Consider the following 22,217-nt stretch of genomic DNA (forward strand, 5'->3'; position numbering starts at 1 on the left):
TCCACAAACAAATGAGCTAGTCCTTACACCACAAAAGACAATCATGTTACATTGTTTCCAGTTTCATTACAATACAGAACCATACTCATTTGCTGACAATAAATAGTTTTAATAGGGTTTTTTTTGTTTTGTTTTGTTTTGTTAATTTTTTTTTTGTAATCAGACAAAGAACATTGGCCTGATGTAGCTTATACCCATAATGACTGAGTGCAAAACGATGGGGGCACTTCTTGCTCTTGATAAGTTCCAGTCTTCTGGGTATAAGTTTGGCACGTTGTGTTGAGCACCTTCATTAATTTAAGTTCTCTTTTCAGGTTAAATTATCTACACTTTACAGATGAGTAATACTGAGATTTAAAGAAAGAGAACATTTTTGGCAGCATTTGTTAAAACCAGCTCAAGTCCTAGACTCTGCAACAAACTTTTGATTTTTCTTTGGAAAAGATGTGAAAATCTGCATGACGTAATGATTCCATGACATTCAAAGCTCATTTCTGTTCTTTAACTTTTACTGTAACTCCCAACTTTACAGTTTTCGGCTCTCATGGCAAACTAACTAAAGTTGCTTGTGTGTTGCAAAAACCTCCATCTTTTTTTCAGTTCTCAGAACCTTCACTCGTCGATCTTTTTAAAGTAATTCCACATCTTTTAAAAAGGACAACAAAAAATGGAAAAACAAATACCCAAAATGATTTACTTTCTGCAGTAGTAACACTCTGAAATTCTGCTGTTACACCAGTGTAAATTAAGTCCCTGCGAAACTCATTCATTCACCTGGAGGTTCCCAAGGATTTCCAGTGTATATATATCTAAAACGTAATTTAATATTTCAGCTCTCAATACACCTGAGCCAGATAAACAGCGTTTTATAGCCCTTGATTACATAGTTGGGATGTTTTGAGAGCTGAAACACAAAGAAATGCGGACTGGCTGGTATCCCCGTGGTCTGAAGGGAACGTGTGAAGAAGTCCAACAGTGCAAAACAACAATTGGAAAACAGTAGACTAGCGTTTACCGAGGCAATAAATGGGTTTTTTGGAGTCATTGGGGCCTCACTTATGAAACACCAAAACAATATGATCATAACTGCACAACAAAAATCGGTTTGATAAGAACCCGCACAACAAAATTCTTGCCAGTGTTTTTCAACACAAATTTCGCTGTATGCAAACTCTAGCAAACACGGCAGACAAATCTGCCTTTCGACTTTGGCCACAACACTTAAGACTTTCCTTACGTTTAAGACTTTGCCACCTGCTTATAAAGACTCAAATTCAGTAAGTGCGTTTCTAATACTGCATAAATTATTTAATCATTTCTTAAAATGCAGATGTACATCTGGTGTCATGAAATAGCATCTGCACATCTGCATAGTTAATGCCTGGCCTACACTCCAGGATGACCAAGAACGAGTGCCAAAATTGGATCAAGTCCTTCATAAAATGTGTCCCAAATTTAAGGAAGATCTTGAGCAATTAGTTTCTCACATTCCATGACATTAATACTAAATATAGCATTTAAACATGTTATTAAACAGATAAGCAAAAATCACAGTGCAAGGTGAGAGCACTGGTTAGGACTCAACCTGTTTTGTTATGTGCAAACCTTACATTATGGGGAATTTTTATGGGGATTTTTGAAGCATGACTAAGAGCAGAGTTGAGTGTTATTTTGTGTGGTGTCTCTCACATTTCAGAACATCAGTTAGTATTTAAACACTCCTGTAGTGTGGGTTCAGGCATAAGTAATATTATTTTGTGTCCAACAAGAACCTGATTCAATCTGAAAAATGTACTGTTATCCATTCCCTAATAGGTTTATACTGTGCTAATATTAAATAAGGTTGCTCATGTTTTCACAAATTCAATTCAAAAATTCAGTCTGATTTAAAATTGAAACCAACAACCATTGTGTAGTTAACTAGTGCAAACTTAAGCTTTGGCAAGTGACTGCAAAACTCATACTTAATATAAAAATCTAAGCCATGTCTCTAAATGAGGCCCCTGCTCTGAACATCACTGCATTGCACTGTAGGTAATAGCATCTCATTCAGAGTCATGTGACGCAATGTTAACTTTTTCGGCGCATACTCTGAGCACATAAGAAAACCCATTACGTTATAAACTACGGTTTTCTGTTCGTTAAATATAAACCAGCAAAACAGCTGTCAGTAAGAAATCGCACAAATTCCTACCACAAGTTCATTTTAAGGCCGATCAGAGGAGAGGCAAAAGCGCTGAGAGGTCATGGTTAAGCTGGTGTTGTGCCTGTTTCCTGATGGGGACATTGTAATGCCGGTCATCCTCGGTGACAATGCACACACAGGGCCAGTCTTGCTTATGGTCATCGGGGTAGTGCGTCACAAACTCTTCTGTGTCCGTCTTGTAGAGGCGGAAGGTTTGAATAGTGTGCTGTAAGGCATAACCCAGTAGAAACATCTCCACCTATAGGACAGGAAACGTATGGAAAATGTAACTTCTTGTAATCAGTTTTAATTTAAAACATACACAATACAGAAAATAAACAGGTGTTCACTTTGTTACAATCACCTGTTCTAGCCCTCCGCTGAAGCCAACCTGACTCAAGTGATTGCTAAGAAATGTTCTGGGGTTTTCGGATGTGTCCCGGGCAAACAGTAGCCAACAGAACACAGGCACTTCCTCTCCTGCCTGCATTTTGCCATGCAGCTCCACTGCCCTGGCGAACATGAGGAACTTCAGCACCTCCAGGAGACCATACTCTTCCGCTCCTCCCTGAAACACACGCTCACACACGGCCTGCTTCTCTTCAGGGCTTTCGGACTCGGCAGCTGCCTGCCACTGGGTATAAAAACAACCAGACACACACAGACTATGTATTAAGGTTTTGTTTGATGAGCTTAACTCCAAACATCAGACTACATAAAAGGAACACAGTGATTTTTACCCTTTTTTGCAGGAGCTCCATATAGTCCTTCAGTTTTTCTACTGCATCCTCCTTTTCTCCTACTTTCCTACACTCTGAAGGGAACGTCCATCCACTAATCCAGTGCTCCTGAGCTTCAAGTTTCTCTGGCAACTTAGGAAATGAACCAATCAGAGAGAGATTATACTGCAACTATATCGTTTCCATTTGCACAAGCCTTATGATGTAAATAGAGAGTACTATTTAAAGTCCTATAGAGACATTCTGTTTTAAAAACACAGTCCTGAAACATTTTCTGCTTTTTTTAAACTGCTTAATAACTAATATATTCTGCTGTACATGGATGTATTTGAGCACTGCAAACAGTTCTGTGTTAGATATCTGTATCTGAGGCTCTAGGCGGTGTACCAGAGGTGTTTCTTGCCGTTTGACTAGCTGGTACTGCATCACACATTTGCAGAAAACTGACTGACCTTAGCAGGACAATCCTCCATTGTTCTGTATCTCAGCTGTGAGATTCCTAATGATTTAATCGGTGTGGAATGCATTTGTGAACTCTCACCGCTGTGAACTCTTCATCTAGCAGCCAAGCAGGAGTCTGTGTGGTGGTGGCAAGCGCCTGATATAGAGTAGCCCTCAAAGCGCAATAGTTGTCTCCTCTTACTCTCCGCAGGCCAGTAAAACTGCAGGACATCTCTGAATAGCCCTGAGGACATTAAAAGCATGGAGGAATTAGCCTCGACTGGGGGTGGGGAACTAAATGGTTTGTTGACTCACAACTTTCATGAACAGGCAGCTGTCATAATTATGTGCCGTTTTAAGGATGTACAATAGCAAACCTTTTCTTGCAACCTACGTCTTCTATTTAAACCCTAAAACTGTCTGTGTTCAGGAAAGAGCATATAATCGTTCAAGACTAGCAGTGTAATGATGCGCAAAATCTTCCAAAGTTTTAATCTGTTATTAAACACAAAGACTATTTAGAAGGAATACACTGAACGACCAGAAATACATTTAGAACCAACATCAGCTCAGCCATGAAACCAAGATCACTTGTTCTCTGTGGTAACACTCACCACCAAGATCTAGACTCCCAGTTTAAGATCACAGGCATGGTGTAAAGCACACTGCTACTGGAACATGGAATTCTCTGGTGACATGGATATAATGGTCTTGGGCGGTGTTTAATGGTTTGGGGCCTTTCCTTTTCAAAGCAACAATTAGCATGACTTGACTGCGCAATATACTACATCACATAACTTGTGCATTTCCACCTCCAGCCTTAAGGGGAGCTGTTAGCTGAGACAGGAACACTCATAATAATGAATGGAATGCTAGGAAGTGAGATTTGTTGGGATAACATAGTTAAAAGCACGCTGTTGTGAAAAGATTCATTTGTAACTGTTGATTTTCTGCACCCCAGACTTCGTAAAGAACTTCCTGGGTTGCTGCTCTCTTTCTGTTGGACTGCTTTTTGAAGAAAATAACAATTCATACATCCAAGGATCTCTGTATTCTTCAGAAACTGCTAGATCATCAATCCAATCTGGTGAGACAGTTGCACACCTTATGAACTCTGCTGAGCAACAAAATAGGGCCCAACCACTTAAACTGCTGAGGCCCAAGAAACTGCTCATTCGTTAATGTTGATTCATGTTGTTGTTGTTGCTGTCTCCATTTCTAGTGTTTTCAATTGGAAAAATAATTTTAAAAATGCAATTTGCCATTTAGATTATGTGAAGCTTTCATGAGGGACAGGCCGACAGTTAGTTGAAACACATTTTTAATGATGTTTCCTTTTAATATTGGTCATTGTGAGAACATAGCTCTCATTGGTATTCATGCAAACAAGTCATCCTATCACTTAAGTCAACGTGCAATTAATTCAGTAGGATATTCGTATATTTACATTTACACAACCTCTCAAGTCTTGAGCAGGGAACCTTTGGTCACATCTCATTTTTTAGTATGTAATGCTCAGTGTAATAATTCAAGCCTTTGCTGAGCCTGCATTAAAAGTCTTAATGATCATAATGGCATGCACCTCTTTGAATCTGTCAGGTGGATGTGTCTGAGAGGACATTTTTTATTTGGACGTTTGTGGGCACACGACTTGAAATCCCTCTGCTGTTATTGCAAGGCAAGCACAAGAGCGTCTCCATCTCTGACCTCAGTCTCAGTGCTATGAATATGTCTGGCATTGCTATAATTTCTGCCTACACATGCTCTTCATAACTTGTGTTGAACAGTGCCATTGTTTCATTTGGTTTGCATGAAAGCTCAGTTCCGCAAGGAACTGACTGAGGGATTATCAATATGTAAACAAAGTCAAATGAATCGCAACACATTGCTTCTCTGTGTCTTGGAAACATGAGGCATACAGGACAGCTGATTGTTCTGGTTGATGTGCTGAGATATTAAATACGACGTGTATATATATATATATATATATATGAAGTGTGCAAGTGATGTATATAAGTGAAAGTCTTACCACCTGTGAAAGAGGTAGTAATCGGCTTCTGGTGCATTGGGGGTCGGGTAGCATCTGAGGACAGGGCATTCTGAGCCTACCTGAAAAACCCCTTTAACACTTTCACTCACCTTTCTGATGAGTGTGCTCTTGGCTGTGTTTCCCTTCCACTCCCTTTCGCTGTAGGCCAGAATGTCAACAGCAGCTGCCAAACTACACCTCTCCTCCACTCCAGGAACTGAGAAACATCAAATTACAATAAGTTAATGTCACTCCAATGCTCTTCCACTGCTGCAATACAGACGTCATTCTTTCAATAATGTTTGTTGGCAGGTTGTATTGCTAATGTGCATCTAGCAGACCACTGTCAAATACTACAGTGGTAATGTATTGTATAATGCAAGCGTTTATTTAAAAACATACACCATGTTCAGATGGATACTACAACCAAAAGGTTGAGTAGACTGAGTAAATAAAGTAAAGTCTTCTCAGGGTGAAGATTCATAGACATTAGGACACTTGATTTTTTAAAGCAAAAGAGAGCAAAGAGAAACTAGGCAAGCCTAGTTTTGCCGGACCGCCATTAGCCATTGTCACAGAGGTGTTTCTGATATTTCAAAAACAGGAAAGCCCAAAATCCATACCCTTGTCACTGGATGGTCTGGAGAAGCATTGGTGCTTCATATCAATCTTTGTATACATGTGGTTTTTATTATGTGAGTGTGTTGTACAGAAAATATGTCAGGACTAATAAATGAACAAATGAAAGCACAAAATTTTGTTCATAAATAACACCGGCATCAGTTTTTCTTGTTCAATGTATTTAAAATATAACAGGTTAAAGCACATAAAGTTTAAAGTGGCTGTGTGTAGCTATATGGAGTTTTATAAACACACTAATGCCTCAAATTGTCTCCCCAATTCCATTTACAATATTTCAGGCAAAGACACACACTCACATGAAATAAGACAAATTCAGCAGTCCTTCTCTCTCTGTGAGATATAATAAGTGTGTAAATGTTGCAGAGTTCTGAGCCGTCCTGCTGACCTTTGAACTAACCAATGCTGAGCCAAGGATCTGGCCAAACACAGCCCCAGAAACACATACAAATGTAGAGTTTATTATTTCCTTTTATTCAGCCATGGTTCATGCTGAAGAACCTACTGTTCTTTTGTTCCAGCTGTAAATTAATTTTTCTGGTTCGTGAACCAGTTTATGTTGGTGGGAATGTGCCGAACGGTTCCAAATTTAGTTCACAAACTGGAATGAGAAATATGGCTGTAGGCGGTCTGGCAATAAATCAATAAGAATCTGTGACTGTATTTTTATATTGACCAGTCTCGTATTATGAGAAGTGGAAAGTCTGAAGGTCCATGTCCAGAATTTAAGAGTAACCTTGACAGGTCTGGTAATGAATAAGAATTCAAAAGACCTGTTTTCTGAATTTAGAGAGACAAAATGATGTAAACAAATGAAAGATAATATACTTGTGAACTCCAGTAGAGGCTTTGATTGCTTTTCTTTGGGCAGCTCTTCCTCCATCTCTTCAGCTCCCCTGTAGAGGTCTTCACTTTTGTAAAATAGAGAAACACAAAATATAACCTTCTTTACAGACAGGAGGAGAAACACGTCCAATTCTTGGAAATTTATCTGTAAATCTGAAGCCTCACAAAGATTCAATTTTAGTTCTCTGCAAAATGGTTTACCATGAAATCTCTAATCAAGTCAGATGATAAAATAACAAAAGCTTTTCGTTCTTTTTAATTTCTACACTACATTAAATGTAATGAGTTGCGACATTCCGAAACTAATACACCTGAATCAGCAACTTCAATTTAATATATAAGCAGTTATGCTCCATCAAAATAATTTTTACAATCTTGTTAGGATCTAAAAAATGTCACATGTACTTACTCCTCGAGCTCCTCGTTTTCATTCACAGGTATCAGTGCGACTTCCACAGCATGGCTACTGCTCAGAATAATCTCTCCTGTTTGAAACTTGTGGCTTTCAGTATCCTCTTTTTGTACTGTGTCCTGGACAGTGCTGGTTATTTCTTCCTTCTTTTTTTCATTCTTGCTCAGCTGGTGCTCTGGTTCTTCCACCTCTTGTATGTGGTCACCCAGTGTGAAGTCATCTCTTTGTCCAGTAGGCTCAATGCTCTTTACTTCAACAAAATCACTGCAAATGGAAAAGAAATTTGACTGTTAGAATGAGCCAGAATCCCTCTTTTGTAATGAAAGTAAATGTGAAACTTCATAATTATGCCTATGGTCTTCACAGCCTACATTCATCTTTGTTGGGTGTGACAAACACTGATGATCCCTCACCTTAGGGCTGAAAGATGAATCATTTTTATATCTCAACTGCAATATGCAAGTGTGCAATTTGCAAAACGCAAGAGCTGCATTTTTTATTATAGCCTTCATCAACAATATTCAAGTTGGGACATTTCACCAAATGAACAATTAGCCCAGTAACACAGCAGACCAATCAGAAGCAACCAAACTGATGTCACAACCTTCTGCTCAAATGGGGGAAAAAAAAGAAAAAAAATCCCTGGGGGTATTTTCACAATCCAGGATTTCTCAGGCAGATAACTTATGCCCAAACGTCAGGACTGTCCAACAGGGATGTCCCTCGGCTCTTTTCCTGTTGGTCAGGCTTGACTGAGGCTTCACTGAGAAGTTATGCTCTGTAGAAAAACCCTGGTGGTTTCATATATTGAAAATAATTGCAATTTAAATTAGTCTTCAAGAAAAATCCAAAACATACATCGTCCTAAAGTCACCTAGCCGTACCTCCCACTGTAAAATTATCCTTCTGAATTCCTCACTGCAAAGCACTTTAGCTTTCACCCTCTCAACAGCACAATAACACGTTGCTGCCATTTGCACGCATGAGTCAATGGTTGAAACCTCAGAACAGTTTTGAGGTACAATAATGACTACGCAACAACAACAAATGGTGACTATAACAATTTAATCGATTTTACTTTCTATTAAATTAAAAAATGTTTATGAAAGCTTGAATATATTACAAAAAGGCTCTGGAGAATCATAAAGAAAACGTCTTTCAATGTCTTGTTTTTAAACAAATGTTTTTACCAAGACTTCTATGACAATATTTTCTAAAGCCCGAACCTCTGGTTCAGGTTCAGATGTTACACAAACCATTGAGTTTCTCACCAATCAGAGACAGCCATCCATTTTCTGTCTTTTTTTTTTTTTACCATCAAAAAATATTTTTCATTGAATTAAACAAGTATTCAGCAACTACTCTAATACTCCAATAAGCACAAACACAGTGGCAGTAGTGATTCAGCTAATATTTACAGTTATATATGCTTCATTTTATACACATTTACATAGCATGATCTCCTTTTTTCCTTCTTTTAAAATAATAAGCCATTCAGCTCAGTTAAGCCCACTGGCTGTTCAGAATTAATGTAATGGTTTCATGTGTCTGAGCACGAGGATTTATCTTAACTTAGATATCTAAGTCTGTGATTATAAAAGACGTTTTTAAACCTCACCTGTGAAAGTGACAGCCAGGAAGCCTTAATAAAATGAAGCCGCTTCAGGAACAAGACGTACTCTTTTGCTTAACCAGCTAATTTTAACCTCAGTTAAATCTAGCCCTGGAATGTTGGCCTTGTGAGGGAGGATAGATTTAAAATATTTATTTTCTTACTGGGCAAACATGATCCAATGCATGTTAAGTTAAACATTTCAGACTATAAACAACTATTGGATTAAACAAAGGTAAGCTTTCTTACTAATCAGGGTGAGCTTCTGGCTGCAGTGTTTTAACCTGGGTTAACAGGGGAAGTTGATAACCATCGAAAACAACTTAACCACAGATGCTTTTTTTTCCCCGTTCAGATTTGTGAAGTTGAAACTTGTCTGGAACCCTGTTTATGTTTCAGTAAAATATCTGAGGAAGTGTTTGTTGGTTTGTATGCACACCTTATATGTTAATTATTTAGCTTGTATTTTAGCACAACCTAAAATTTGCTCATCTGAACACATTAGGTTCCTCCACTACATGCTCCAAACGGTGGGTTGTGTACAGCCATAAGCACGTGCCTGCTAATTATTACTACATCATATGGCTCCAGATATGAACCACACCTGTGTGCACATCCTCCAAAACAGGTGTCACATACCCATGTGATGACGTGAGAAGGATAAAATTAAAGGCATAGCCCATCAACTGTCCACAGAAATAATGATTTACTGCAAGTCATCACATGGGCATTTTTCACCTCCATCAAATGATCCTCGTGTGAGGACTATAATAGTTGCACTACTGTCATCTGCCCTTTTTTAACGTTGCAACAGACTATGGAGACATTTGTCTTTGTTTCCATCTGCTGGTGATAAGTGCAAACAGCAGAAAAATACACACCCTTGAGCGATCGTGGATTCAGAGTTCTCTGCTGGAGTGGTGGAGTCGAAGCCATTCTGGAGAAAGTCTACAGCCTCTTGATTCTTGTCTATAGGTTCTAAAACCTTCTCCACATCTTCTTCATCATGTCTGATCTCAGACTTGTCCACATTCTCTATAGTGCTAAGGAGAGGAGAAATGAGATTTCAATGACATTGACCATTACAACAGTTTACCTAAGCTAACATCAGCCTAATAATACTGTAATAAGAAAGTCTATTCACTCAGCAGCGGTTATTTTCAGTCTTAGGGGCTCAGTCTGAGACATGCTGCCCTTTTAAAATACTGATTCATAAAACTGGAATAAGAAAAAAACTGATCATATTACAAGGGGCTATACATAAACTACTACATTTAAATCATAATCAGATATTAAAGTGTTTCATTAAATACAAGCAAAAAAAGAAATTACAGTAAGCAAAGAAACACATACTAAATCAAACCGATATTATATTCCATTTAATTTATCCACCGTACACTGACATGAAGCAGAGGTAATTTATGACAAATGTAATAAAGCTCGCATCCTTCTCTTACATGTGACTAGAGTGGTGTCTGAAATGGCTCCCTACTATCACTATTCCCTATAGTATTCAAAACACTATATAACTACAACTAGATACACGATTTCTAACACTACCTCATGCAGGTTTTTACCAAACATCGCCGTGGATTATGGATGTCCTCTGTCTGCTAATGTACATAGGTCATACACTACTTATTGTGGCGCATTGTGGGATTGTTTGAGTGCACTTAAAATTGCTTAAAATAATGTTTTAAGACACTATTTCTAAATTAAATAAGGGCACATTTTCAGACACAGGTTGAATAAATACTACAACATGGAGAATGATGGGAATCAGCTGCTAATGATTGGCCAACTGTTATTCACCTGTCTGATTTTGGTGATATGGAACTTCATAAAACCCACAATTAATAATCCTCAGTAAAGCATGTGTTTATGTCAAGACAAAAAATAAGGCAAAACATTTTTTACTGTAGAAATAAAAATGCTGTATAAGTTACTGAATCATCCTGAGGTACAGCGAATCATTTCCTAATTAATTACAATCAAACTGAAATGCTATGAGATCCTCACCTGTTATTGATGGCCGAGGTGTCAGGAAGCTGTGCTTTGCTCTCAATATATGAAGATTCCTCACAGGTTTTCTGGGGTAGCTCTGTCTCTTGGGGCATCTCTGATACAAGGGCAGCATCCATATTAAATGAGTTCTCATCTTTCAGGTCCTCTGCTTGCCCATTCTCTGTGTTGTGAGGAGTGTGTTCATGAGTAATTTCCACTACAGGACAGGTCACTTTCTCTGAATGTTCCTGAGTTTTAAAGAGGAAGTTATCTTCCTTTACTTCAGTCAAATCTGCTCCGATGTCCTTTTCATGTTCCTCCTCCAATTTATGCACAAGCATTCCAACAGGTTCTTCAGTGATCACCTCAGCTGACAGTGGTTTTTCAACCACAACCAAGTCACTTGTGGGCACCGGTGGAGGTGTCTGAGATTCAGTCTGGCCGTTTTCTCTCGCTGAGTTATCGGGTTTGTTCATTTTCTGTGCTACGTCAGGAGGAATTAGATCTTCTTCTTCATGTTCATTAGCTGTAGAGTCATTCAGAGCGTGCTGCATGGTTTGAGACACATCTTTCTCAACTGAAACATTAACAGAAGCTTTTACATTCTCTTTATTCACTTCAGTAGAAACCGTCTCTATCTCCTCCACAGCAGCCTCTTTTTCTGCTTCCACTCCAGCCACCTCCTTTACATCCACCTCAGTAGCCTCTTTCTTAGTCTCCACCTCAGCTATCACATTCTTTACGTCCATTTCCATATCCTCCAACTTTGTCTCTATTTTGGAAGTCTTTTTCTCCACCTCAGCTTCCAGTTTCAGGTCCAGTCCCGCAGCCAACTTCTCTACTTCTACTTTAGCTGTCTCATTTTCTTCATCAATTTTAGCTGCTTCATTCTCCATACCATTTTTAGTTGCTTCCTTTTTTACATTAATTTTATCTGCTTCCTTCTCTACATTCACTTTAGCTTTGTTCTCTGTATCCACCTTAGAATCCAACTCCTGCACATTCATTTCAACTTTGCAAAGCTTTGTGTCCACTTTAGCTGCTTCCAAAGTTGTCTCATCATCTTTAGATCCATCCTTGATTCTAGTCACTGCAGCTTCATCCACATTTACCAGCAAGTTATCAGTTATCAGAGCTTTTACTTCTTCTGCCGCCTCAGCTAGTACTGCCTCTTTATGTGCTTTATGTGTGTCTCCTGATGTAGATAGGTCTTCGGCAGTAATCTGAGACTCTCCTTTTCCATCCTCTTTCTTGGTTTCTGTGATTTCTAAGACTGCTTCCACTGGTTCTTCTGACACTCCTGGTGAAGAACTCTGACTAACTTGTGCAGCACGAGAGACTTCTGTGTGCAATGAGTTTATTGTAGCAGTATATGAACTCTGCACATTTGCAGCTTTGTTATCTACATTCGGTTGATCGGTGAAAACCTCTTTGTCTGGTTCTGTGAGTTCTTTTTCATTTTGGGAGCTGTGAATAAATAAATATATTAAAAGAAAATAAGCTAATAACATAATACAAGTGAATTGAAATTTAACACCTCAAACTACTTGGAACTTTTTTTCATGGCATTCAATCTAACTTTATCATATTTTATTAAATCTGTCCCACTTTCAGAGGAAATATTTTTCAGATCTACGTACTAAAATCAACTATAACAAGCCAATTTTACATGACTGTTAAGCTCTTTTCAATCTGTTAAAATTCAACATGCTGTTTTTGTTACTGTGGCTTTATGACAGTTATAGGGTGAATAATACCTGTTCTGACTGACAATATTGGCTGAAATAATATATAGAAAAAACATTTTAACATAGGCAGTCATGTAAACATATACCTCACCTCTCCTCATCTTCTCCTGTTGGGATAAAGCCAACTTCCTCTGTCCCGTCTGCCTTGGTTGAGCCCTTTGACTCGGACGGGCTCAGCAGAACCTTCTTCTCATCTACCGTATTGCTGCAGGGATTCGATGGACAGCACAAGTTCCCCATGTCTGTGGTTTATAGCTGCTCTCCCCAAGTCCACAATCAACAGACCCAGTGTGGCAGAACGCATCCACTTAAAATCTACAATGTACAATGTTCTGTAACAAAAACGCATAGACTTCCTCTTCATAGGCAAAAACATCCCCTGCCATATATCCAACTTCCTTTAGATACACTGTGACATGTCCACTGTCTTTTCATCAAGCACAAATGTGAGTTTATATTCCATTTACAGTTGATCATCTGTGCAGGGACATCAGTTCAAACCTGAAAGCAACAAAGCACAAAAAGAAGAATTAGAAAATTTGCTATAGTGTGTTGTATGCCATGTACTTGTTGCATTCCAGAAGATCAGGAAGTTTCTGAGATTCTGGAAAAAACACGGCAGAAAATCTTCATTAATTGCACATTGCACCAGTAAGACCATGTGCATCCAATGGTTCAAACATTGTACCCTGAAGGCGGTGCCGTGTATCAGGACGACAATGCACCAATACACACAGCAAGACTGGTGAAAGATTGGTTTGATGAACGTGAAAGTGAAGGTGAACATCTCCCATGGCCTGCACAGTCACCAGATCTAAATATTATTGAGCCACTTTGGGGTGTTTTGGAGGAGCGAGTCAGGAAACGTTTTCCTCCACCAGCATCAAGTAGAGACCTGGCCACTATCCTGCAAGAATGGCTTAATATCCCTCTGACCACTGTGCAGGACTTGTATATGTCATTCCCAAGACGAACTGACGCTGTATTGGCCGCAAAAGGAGGCCCTACACCACACTAATAAATTATTGTGGTCTAAAACCAGGTGTTTCAGTTTCATTGTCCGACCCCTGTATGTTATATGCCATATAGTGGTCTTGTCTGTATCAAAATATTCTGCACAAAACATGTTTTAAACATGGCCACATATGTGGGAGACCCAGCCTGAGGAGCATAAACAGACTCCTTCCATCACGAATTAGCAATTTATTTCTTCATTGCACATAAAATTAGTGTAAAAATAATAGACCATACTTATTGCACCTTTAATGCTTCTTTAAGGGCAGTGCTCGTAACTCTTGAAGCTAAAGCTGTCAGACTGAATCAACAAGTCAGTGAAGCTTCAGAAAGACTTGAATTAGACCTGGAGCTCCGGGGTTCCCTTTCACTGAAGTATTCGCGCTATGTGCAGTGTGTTATTTCAACACGGTTCGATCCAGTAGTAAGCTTGTCGTTTTCGGAGTGTTTTAAATCGAGGCTTAGCTATAAGTTGGTCTCTCCTCATCGTGGTATCACTCTGTACACAGCACGGACGTGCCTCGCATATAAACCAAAGAAAAGAGTGATTGTTCACACCTCTTATCTACACAGCCCCCACAGACACTCTGTATGAAGCCGAAATGAGACCCGAATTCAGCACATTCGGCCGTTATAGGGTTTCTACATCTATTATCCAATTCACACCGCCTAGAACCAAGGTACCCCGCTGTTATTATCGCTCCTCCAGAGCGTTAACGTTAGCTGCAATCCTGCGACGCATTTGGCTAACGGCTACAACTGAACCCCTCTTTCTCTGTGCGTGTGGTTCTCGGTTAAAGCTTTAGAGCACGTTTGTAACAGTGGAATTACTCTTACCTAAGTCCTCTGCCGTTTCCCCGGGGTGCAGACAGCTCCCCGTTTTCTATTGCAGGAACTTTTATATGATTTTTATCTCGCTGTAGTTTCACTTTCCCTCATCGGAAGCGTTATTTTTCTCTATACCCGTTTTCTGACAGGCCCCGCCTCCTCGCTCTGATTGGACAGAGGCTCACTTCAGTGATTGTGTCGTTCGTGTTCGAGTCGACTCTGGCAATTTATTCATTCGTCGATTTGCCCTCCTTACATTACTCTCAGATAATGGTTTGATCCTGGGTGGGTCGGGGAGATTAATGCGCTAAACTCTCAAAACTCATCTCTATTCATCAGAAAAATATATTCAGAATTGATTTCCAAAATTCTTTTATTGAAAGTTTGCCCAATACATCAATTGTAATTAGTGAGGGGACCCATCTTTTAGGCTATGGCTGCCCTTTTGAAAGCCACCATATTGGATCAAGTTTTTTTCAATGGGAAGGTGGTCATGAATATCACAGAAGTGAAACGGTGTCCTGCGACTTTTTACTCACCTTTTATATCCCAATGACCTGTGCCCTGGAAAAAGTCAATCTAAAGCCCAGAGAGTGTGGTCACTCTTGTCCTAAATGCCTTAAAATTGGTTTAGATATAACACTGCACCTGGGGTCCTGGGGTTGCCATTTGAGCCGGGTGATTGTCTGTGAGGAGTTTAGTTTGTTCTCTGTGTTGTGTTTCCTCCCACAGTCCGTGAGAGTGTGTAGTGCCCTGTAATGGACTGGCACCCTTGGAAGGCTGTGCTCCCACCTTGCGCTCAGTGATTCTGGGTAGGCTCTGGACCTACTGTGACCCTGAACTTTATAAGCTGTTACTGGCAATGAATGAATGAATATATATTCATTTACATCCAGCCTCTTTTTCCAACCACACCTCCAACACTAGACAGCACCTTGAAAGTATTGGTCCTTTAGGTTTATCCTGCCAGAAAACCTGGCTGTCTGAATGTGCCTCTTTGAGATTGTCGGGGGAACAGTTTCGAAGCCTAAATGCTCCTCCATGATGCTGACTGTTTATTTCACTCATGTTATATCTTCTAGCACAACCCCATCCCACCACATGGTTATGGCAGTAAGGTGATATTCACTGGTAGTAGTCCTTAAGTACCAAAACCTTTGACCCAAAAATTGCCTGTCCCAAAATACAGGTGCATCTCTATAAATTAGAATATCATCAAAAAGGAAATTATTTTCAGTAATTCAGTTGACAAAGTGAAATTCATTGATCATATAGATTCATTACAAACTGAGTGATCTATTTCAAGCATTTATTTCTTTTAATGTTAACAATTATGGCTTACAGCCAATGAAAACCCAGAAGCCATTATCTCAATAAAGTAGAATATTATATAAGACCAATTTTAAAAAATGATTTTTAATACAGAAATGTATGTACAGTACATGCATTCAGTACTTGGTTGGAGCTCCTTTTACATTAAATACTCCATCAGTGCGGCGTGGCATGCATGTGATCAGCCTGTGGCACTGCTGAGGTGTTATAGAAGCCCAGGTTGCTTTGATAGCTGCCTTCAGCCCATCTGCATTGTTGGGTCTGGTGTCTCTTATCTTCCTCTTGACAATACCCCATAGATTTTATATGGGGTTTAAATGGGACGAGTTTGCTGGCCAATCAAGCACAGTTACAAGTGCCAAATCCTGCTGGAAAATGAAATCCGCATCTCCATAATTAGTAGAGGGAAGCATGAAGTGCTCTAAAATGTCCTGGTCGACGGCTGGCCTGACTTTGCACTTGATATAACACAATGTACCAACACCAGCAGATGACATGGCTCCCCAAACCATTACTGATGGTGCAAACTTCACACTAGACTCAAGCAGCTTGGATTGTTTGCCTCTCCACTCTTCCTCCAGACTCCGGGACCTTGATTCCCAAATGAAATGCAAAATTTGCTTTCATCTGAAAACAAGTCTTTGGACTTTTGAAGCATTGACTCCAGCAGCAGTCCACTCCTTGTGAATCTCACCCTTATTTTTGAATGGCCCTTTCTTGACAATCCTTTTAAGGCTATGGTCATCCCTGTTGCTTGTGTATCTTTTTCTACCACACTTTTTCCTTCCATTCAATCTTCAAATAATAAGCCTTCCACGTGTTGTTGTAGCCTATTGAACCAGACTAAGGGACCATATTAAAGGCTTAGGAAACCTTTGCAAGTGTTTCGAGTTGAATATTCTAATTTTCTGAGATAATGACCTTTGGGTTTTCATTGGCTATAAGCCATAACCATCAATATTAAAACAAATAAATGCTTAAAATAGATTACTCTCTTTGTAATGCATCTATATGAGTTTCACTTTTAAATTTAATTGTGAGGGTTCAGGTTTTCTATTTTATTTATTTTGGATGATGTTGAATTGCCTCCCCAATTTCCCAGAAGCACTAATTGATTGAAATATGGGATGTGTAAATTAGTGCAAAACAATTGCAGATGAACTGTTTAGAGATGGGTTAACCTATTTAGCAGTTGTAGTTCCTTTCAAATGTATTCCTTACCAGTGTTCTGCCAGTGTCACATTTGTAATGCTCACTAAGAGCTGGGCCCTGGAATTCTGTAAAGCTGCTTTGTGACAATGGTAGTTGTAAAATTTGCTCCCCCCACACCCAATTACACTTGCCTTAGACACACTAGCCACATACACCCACACATTTGCCTAGACCTAATTAGACATACTAGACATACAGTCAGTTCAGCGGTTTATGTCTAGTTTGTTTCTGGTGGAAGATTTCTATGTAATTCTTTGCCAATTGGCTCTTAACCAGGAGGCAGACTAAATTACAGATAAGTAATAACTTTTGTATGAAGAATCGTAGAGTCAAACAAGTCGATTCTTTAATATTGGTGCCGAATCAATTGAACTGATTCACTGGCTCAAACTCGCCACAGCGATCAGCCAATCAGAGCACAGGAAACGACTCGCTCTTAACCAATCACAGCACAGAAAGTGAGTGCGTTGAGAGACAGGGAGAGAGCGAAAGGGAAAAAAACCGCTGTTTGTAGACTCGTTCTGTAATATTCAACCTGTTTCACAACCCCAATATATTTAACAGTCTGTTTACACGGAACACAGCTAATACAGCTTAGTGTAACACTTCCTCCACAAACACCAGCTGTCTGTTATTTAGTTTGAGCTCACATTTAAGATAACCCTATGAAATACAACCCTGAAGGGTAGAATAACAACTCAACGTTGTGTACTACTTTCTTGGACTGGTGCCGTTGGCGCTCGCCTAAAAAAAGGTCTGGAGCTCGCCATGTCTGACTTGAATGTTTCTTGATGTGAAGGCAGTAGTGGATTCACTGTTTGGTTCCAGAAATATGATAAGACAAAATTTCTAGGTGTGAAGTACATAATAGAACCAGCTTGTAACTCATACCCAATCACTCACTGTCATTAACTGCACCACAAGCGACAATAATTCTCTACCCACTCACATTTAAAAACTACCCCAAAAGAGGGTGCTATTACTCTTCACATCATTGACACTACTTTTTTAGTTGCACATGAAGGTCCCGTTTTGCCTATGTCTTCTGTTATTAATGCAAATTCATGGGGAAAGAAGGGATATGTCCCTCATCTTTTGAAAATGTGTGGTGGTGAAATTATGGTGGCTGAGGTTGGTTGGATGGAGTTGCAAAATAACTCATATTTACTACATAGCAATTACAACCCTATCTCAAAGATGTACAAAGTTATATGTAGAGCTAAATTACACAGGTAACCCAAATTAATCAAATTAATTCATAGCAGATGTCTCTGTTTACAGTAGGCAGTGACAAAAAAACAAGAACCCTTTTAATGGTCATTGATATTACTTCCTTTTCCTTAATTTTTTAAACATCAATCCATTTTGTTGAAATAGTTATAACAACATCTGGATCTGGAACTTCTATAAAGTATCTATGATCATACCTGTTAATATTTTGTTTTGCATTTACCTATTAACATAATGCATGCAGTAAAGGTGCATTTGTGGTCATTATTTGTTTACACAGCATTATGCCTGAATTAATATTTTTGGCTCATAACTTTGACATTTGTCCTCTTCAGTTGTCAGACCAAATTTTCACTTGTAGTTTTGATAGGGCTTTAAAATATTTTGTAAAATAAGTAATAAATTCCATTACCCTTTAGTAAGGTGTCCTGTGTCAAAAAGTAAAATAAATACACCCCAAAACAAACAAACTCTCCATTGCCCGATAAATAAAATAATAATAATTTATTCTTTACTGTCTTGTGGATGACAAGAAATGTGTACATAATCTAAATGGATTTACAATCCAGTCAGATCGAGGTCCATGCAGTATTAAATATTACATATCCATCCCAATAAGCTAGCCCACAGCAAATCGTTGAATTGTAAAAGTAAACTTTTGCATAATAATTTATAAAATGGAATGTCAATGTCATATCACACTAGCAATATTCAGCAGGTTGTTTAGAAATTTACTAAAACCTTGAACAATTCACACATGTCTCAACTGTTGGATATGAAATATCAACTCTTCAGGCAGCCCCATATCAGTCACTAGTTCCATACAACTCTGAAGCAACTGCTTCAGACTCTGTCCTGTCTGAAGCAGACTCTGTGAAGAAATCTTGAACAGGCTTCTAGTCATGTCCCTGTCATTCCCACCACAGTCCATCTCTCCATCTTTACAGCAGCCATCAATATCTCCATCTTTTCTACAACAGCCAAAGCTTCCACTGTCTTCACTCTGATCTACAGCCAAGTCCTCCATATCTCCTGCCACCTCCGTCACACTGGGAGGAGGCTGCTCCTGAGCTTTCCGCATGGCATCCACCAAGTCCTGTTCATGCTGATCTATCCTCTGCAGCAGCTCTGTGATGCTGGATAGCTGTGAGATCCTAGAGGGCTGAGACTGACACCAACACTGTAGAGCACTGTGGAAAGCACAGACAATGCATATGGAACAACCGTTATGGACAATGAGAGAGATGTCTGGTGTGAGCAGGAAAGTGAATGGACATAATGAAGTCAAGCATAATGAAGAACTCACATGACTTAACCTGAATACTGGTGCTGTCATGACAATGCCCCAAAGTGTTAATGTTGCCTAAATGTCTTTGGAACATCTAGGGAACAGGTCTTCAATTCCGACTAGACCTGTCAAAATGACTACTTTTTTTTCAATTACTGTATATACGTTTTTCATATTTGTCAGCATTCGCAATAATTGATGCCAAATTAAACAAAAGTGAATGTGAGTTTTCATAATTTGGCTTGAAGTAAATGCATGTAAACACAAGCAAGCATAAGTCACAGTATTGAGGCAATTTGTGAGCCTTACAGAATCAACAGCCTTACTTTAGACCTAGCTGGTCTTAACACTTAATTGAAGTTAACAAATAAATACAAAATACTAAATTCAACTATTAAACAGCATTTCATTTTTAGCTAAAATGTGACGACCATGACAGGCCTAACACTTTAAATCCACAGTCCAGTCCTGAATTTGAGTAGACATTGGTGGCAATCTAAACTGATTGCTACCTAGATTAAATAAAAAAAAATCTGTTTAAGACCTCTGACTTAAGGGTCTAGAGTTCATTTTTGAGGTTCTAAGATGATCTTATGATCATCAAGTTAAGTCTGTTTTGTTTTGTTTTTTTTTCCTGACAAAACATAAGGAGGTAGTAATTTAATGACAGGTGCTGGATGAAGAATTGTTGGGTTCCACAGGACTGGGATTGGGTACCCCTATGTAAACTGTTCTTTAAATGTAGAAATAGAAAAAAAAAGTAAAAAGAGTTATAATAAAATAAACGGACGTTATTTATTAAACAGAGACTATTTATGACAGCAGCAAAAATGGCCGAAACTTCGAGATTCCAGCATTTGCGGAAGGTGGGAGCACAATTTAAAGACGCTTACCTAACGATTCCTTTTAACTGACCAATGGCCTTCATTCCCACAGCACCTTCTCTGTAGCCCAAGTTGAAGCCAACCTGCAGTGAAGCCTCTTTTCCTGCATCCATTCCATCTCTGTAACCACCCTAATAGAAAAAAAACACATTTGAGAGTGTCCATTCCGACTACAACCAGCTAAAGCAATAAAAGACGTTACACGTGCTTTGTCGACCAGACTCTTACCTTGACTCTCTTTTCCATATTGTATCTCCATTCTTTGTTTTGAAGGCTGATATCATCCTCGTCTTCGTCGAAAACATCGTCACTACTCGTCACTGCTTTCACCCACGACATGTTGTTGACCTCTGTCCACTCAGGTACAGCCTTTGTACAGGGCTAAACTGACCCAGTCAGAGACACCCCGGAGAGGGGCTTAGATCTATCTCTGAACACACGCTCACATGATCGCTACAGCTTCTTCGGGAGTGACCGGCTCCAGACAAACAAAATACCGCCCTCTACAGGCGGATAGAGGACTAACACGCTGATCATACAGCGTATACAAACACACGCCAAGTGAAATGGAGTATTTAACAGCAGTGTATGCGGTTCTTTTTAAAAAATGTAATGGGATGGGCTCACTGGACCTTATCCCCACCCGGTGAATATCAAGCTACAATACTTTGTATCATTTTTGTTGTAGTCGGAGGCTTTTAGATGGAGATTGGCAAAACTGGGTGAGCTCAAATTTTCTCCCGGATATAAGGGGCAATAATTAACCTTCTTAAGGGTTGTGGAGCAATTTGCTTTTGTGCGGTTCACAAAAAATGAACTACATCTACCAAGCAGATCCAGGACCAACAACCATCGTATCCAATCAGATGTAACATCTCTGTGACGTCATTACAGCTGCGACCATGTAAAGTTACCATAAAGATTTAGTTAATCTCATTTCCAGCTTTAGTCTGGAATGCACTGTTTACAGGAAAGATCATATATTTTCTGTAATTTGTGGTAATGCGTTTGTATGTGAAATTAAAATGTGGCTTTAAGGCTTTTACATTGTGGATGGGAAGCAAAATCTGAAAGAGAATATACACAATAGCCCAGTTTTGGGAAGTTGATTTTAATGCTAACTTCTTGATATTAGTTTATTGCCTCACAAATTTTTTAAAGGCAAGTTCAAGCTTAGTATTGAACATTGGTTTTACTTACATAATAATCTGTCTCACAGCTTGCTAAACTGAATAACATCTGATTAAAAGTACTTAGCTTTATACTATTTACTTCGTCTGAACAGGTTCCTAACTTGACACCTTTTTGCACTGTGAGAAAGGAAAACAAGTTTTAATGGAAATCGTATGATTATTTAAATAAAGCCAGCATACTGTATTTATGCCTGTGTAATCTCAGTGCTTAGTTAGTTCATGTTTCATCATTTTATTCGGACACCCTTGTATCTCATGTTTTACATGTTGTGTCAATTAAGCCTTGTTTTTGAGCCAGGAATGTTGTCCCTGTTGTTGTGCCAGAATGTCTGTAGTTGTAATTTGATAAGGTGCTTGAGAAGAAACTGAATAACAAAGGCAGATATTTTGTAATAACTGAACTCATCAATATGAACTGTGTAACTGATCAGAATGAGTATTTCTTGTTCTAAAGATAAAAAGTAAATATAAGAATGTTAAAAATGAATAAATAAATTGATGCGGTTTAGAAATTAACTGGCGCTGGCTTGTTAGAGACACTAACTTTTGTTCACTAATCCACAGAGTGGTCCACAGTGCT

The 22,217-nt window shown here is 39.0% G+C and overlaps 2 protein-coding genes across 2 annotated transcripts; both read right to left on the bottom strand.

Annotated features, from left to right (window-relative positions):
• Positions 1-4: 4 nt before the first annotated feature.
• Positions 5-14,632, bottom strand: LOC136669483 (uncharacterized). Its single transcript, XM_066646808.1, has 11 exons — positions 14,508-14,632; positions 12,748-13,157; positions 10,924-12,375; positions 9,786-9,947; positions 7,290-7,556; positions 6,863-6,945; positions 5,506-5,612; positions 3,467-3,610; positions 2,926-3,057; positions 2,550-2,819; positions 5-2,444 (listed from the first exon to the last, which is right to left on the bottom strand). Exons 2-11 carry the CDS (start codon positions 12,894-12,896, stop codon positions 2,217-2,219), a joined length of 2,994 nt encoding a protein of 997 aa, XP_066502905.1. The 5' UTR covers positions 12,897-13,157; positions 14,508-14,632; the 3' UTR covers positions 5-2,216.
• A 4,155-nt stretch (positions 14,633-18,787) lies between these two features.
• otulina (OTU deubiquitinase with linear linkage specificity a) lies at positions 18,788-20,906 on the bottom strand. Its single transcript, XM_066642097.1, has 3 exons — positions 20,673-20,906; positions 20,454-20,575; positions 18,788-19,462 (listed from the first exon to the last, which is right to left on the bottom strand). The coding sequence occupies exons 1-3, from the start codon at positions 20,781-20,783 to the stop codon at positions 19,024-19,026; spliced, it is 672 nt and encodes a 223-aa protein (XP_066498194.1). The 5' UTR covers positions 20,784-20,906; the 3' UTR covers positions 18,788-19,023.
• Positions 20,907-22,217: the final 1,311 nt, after the last annotated feature.

This window comes from Hoplias malabaricus, chromosome 1, assembly GCF_029633855.1.
Source record: "Hoplias malabaricus isolate fHopMal1 chromosome 1, fHopMal1.hap1, whole genome shotgun sequence".
Taxonomy (NCBI): domain Eukaryota; kingdom Metazoa; phylum Chordata; class Actinopteri; order Characiformes; family Erythrinidae; genus Hoplias; species Hoplias malabaricus.

Excerpts from the sequence above, each read along its gene's own strand:
- LOC136669483 (XM_066646808.1), bottom strand. The coding sequence starts at position 12,896 with ATGGGGAACTTGTGCTGTCCATCGAATCCCTGCAGCAATACGGTAGAT. Across the intron at positions 2,820-2,925 it reads TGGAGCTCCTGCAAAAAAGG|TGGCAGGCAGCTGCCGAGTC; the intron begins GTAAAAATCACT and ends TTTTATACCCAG. Across the intron at positions 2,445-2,549 it reads TCAGCGGAGGGCTAGAACAG|GTGGAGATGTTTCTACTGGG; the intron begins GTGATTGTAACA and ends CCTGTCCTATAG.
- otulina (XM_066642097.1), bottom strand. The coding sequence starts at position 20,783 with ATGTCGTGGGTGAAAGCAGTGACGAGTAGTGACGATGTTTTCGACGAA. Across the intron at positions 20,576-20,672 it reads ATATGGAAAAGAGAGTCAAG|GGTGGTTACAGAGATGGAAT; the intron begins GTAAGAGTCTGG and ends TTTTTCTATTAG. Across the intron at positions 19,463-20,453 it reads CAGTTAAAAGGAATCGTTAG|TGCTCTACAGTGTTGGTGTC; the intron begins GTAAGCGTCTTT and ends TGCTTTCCACAG.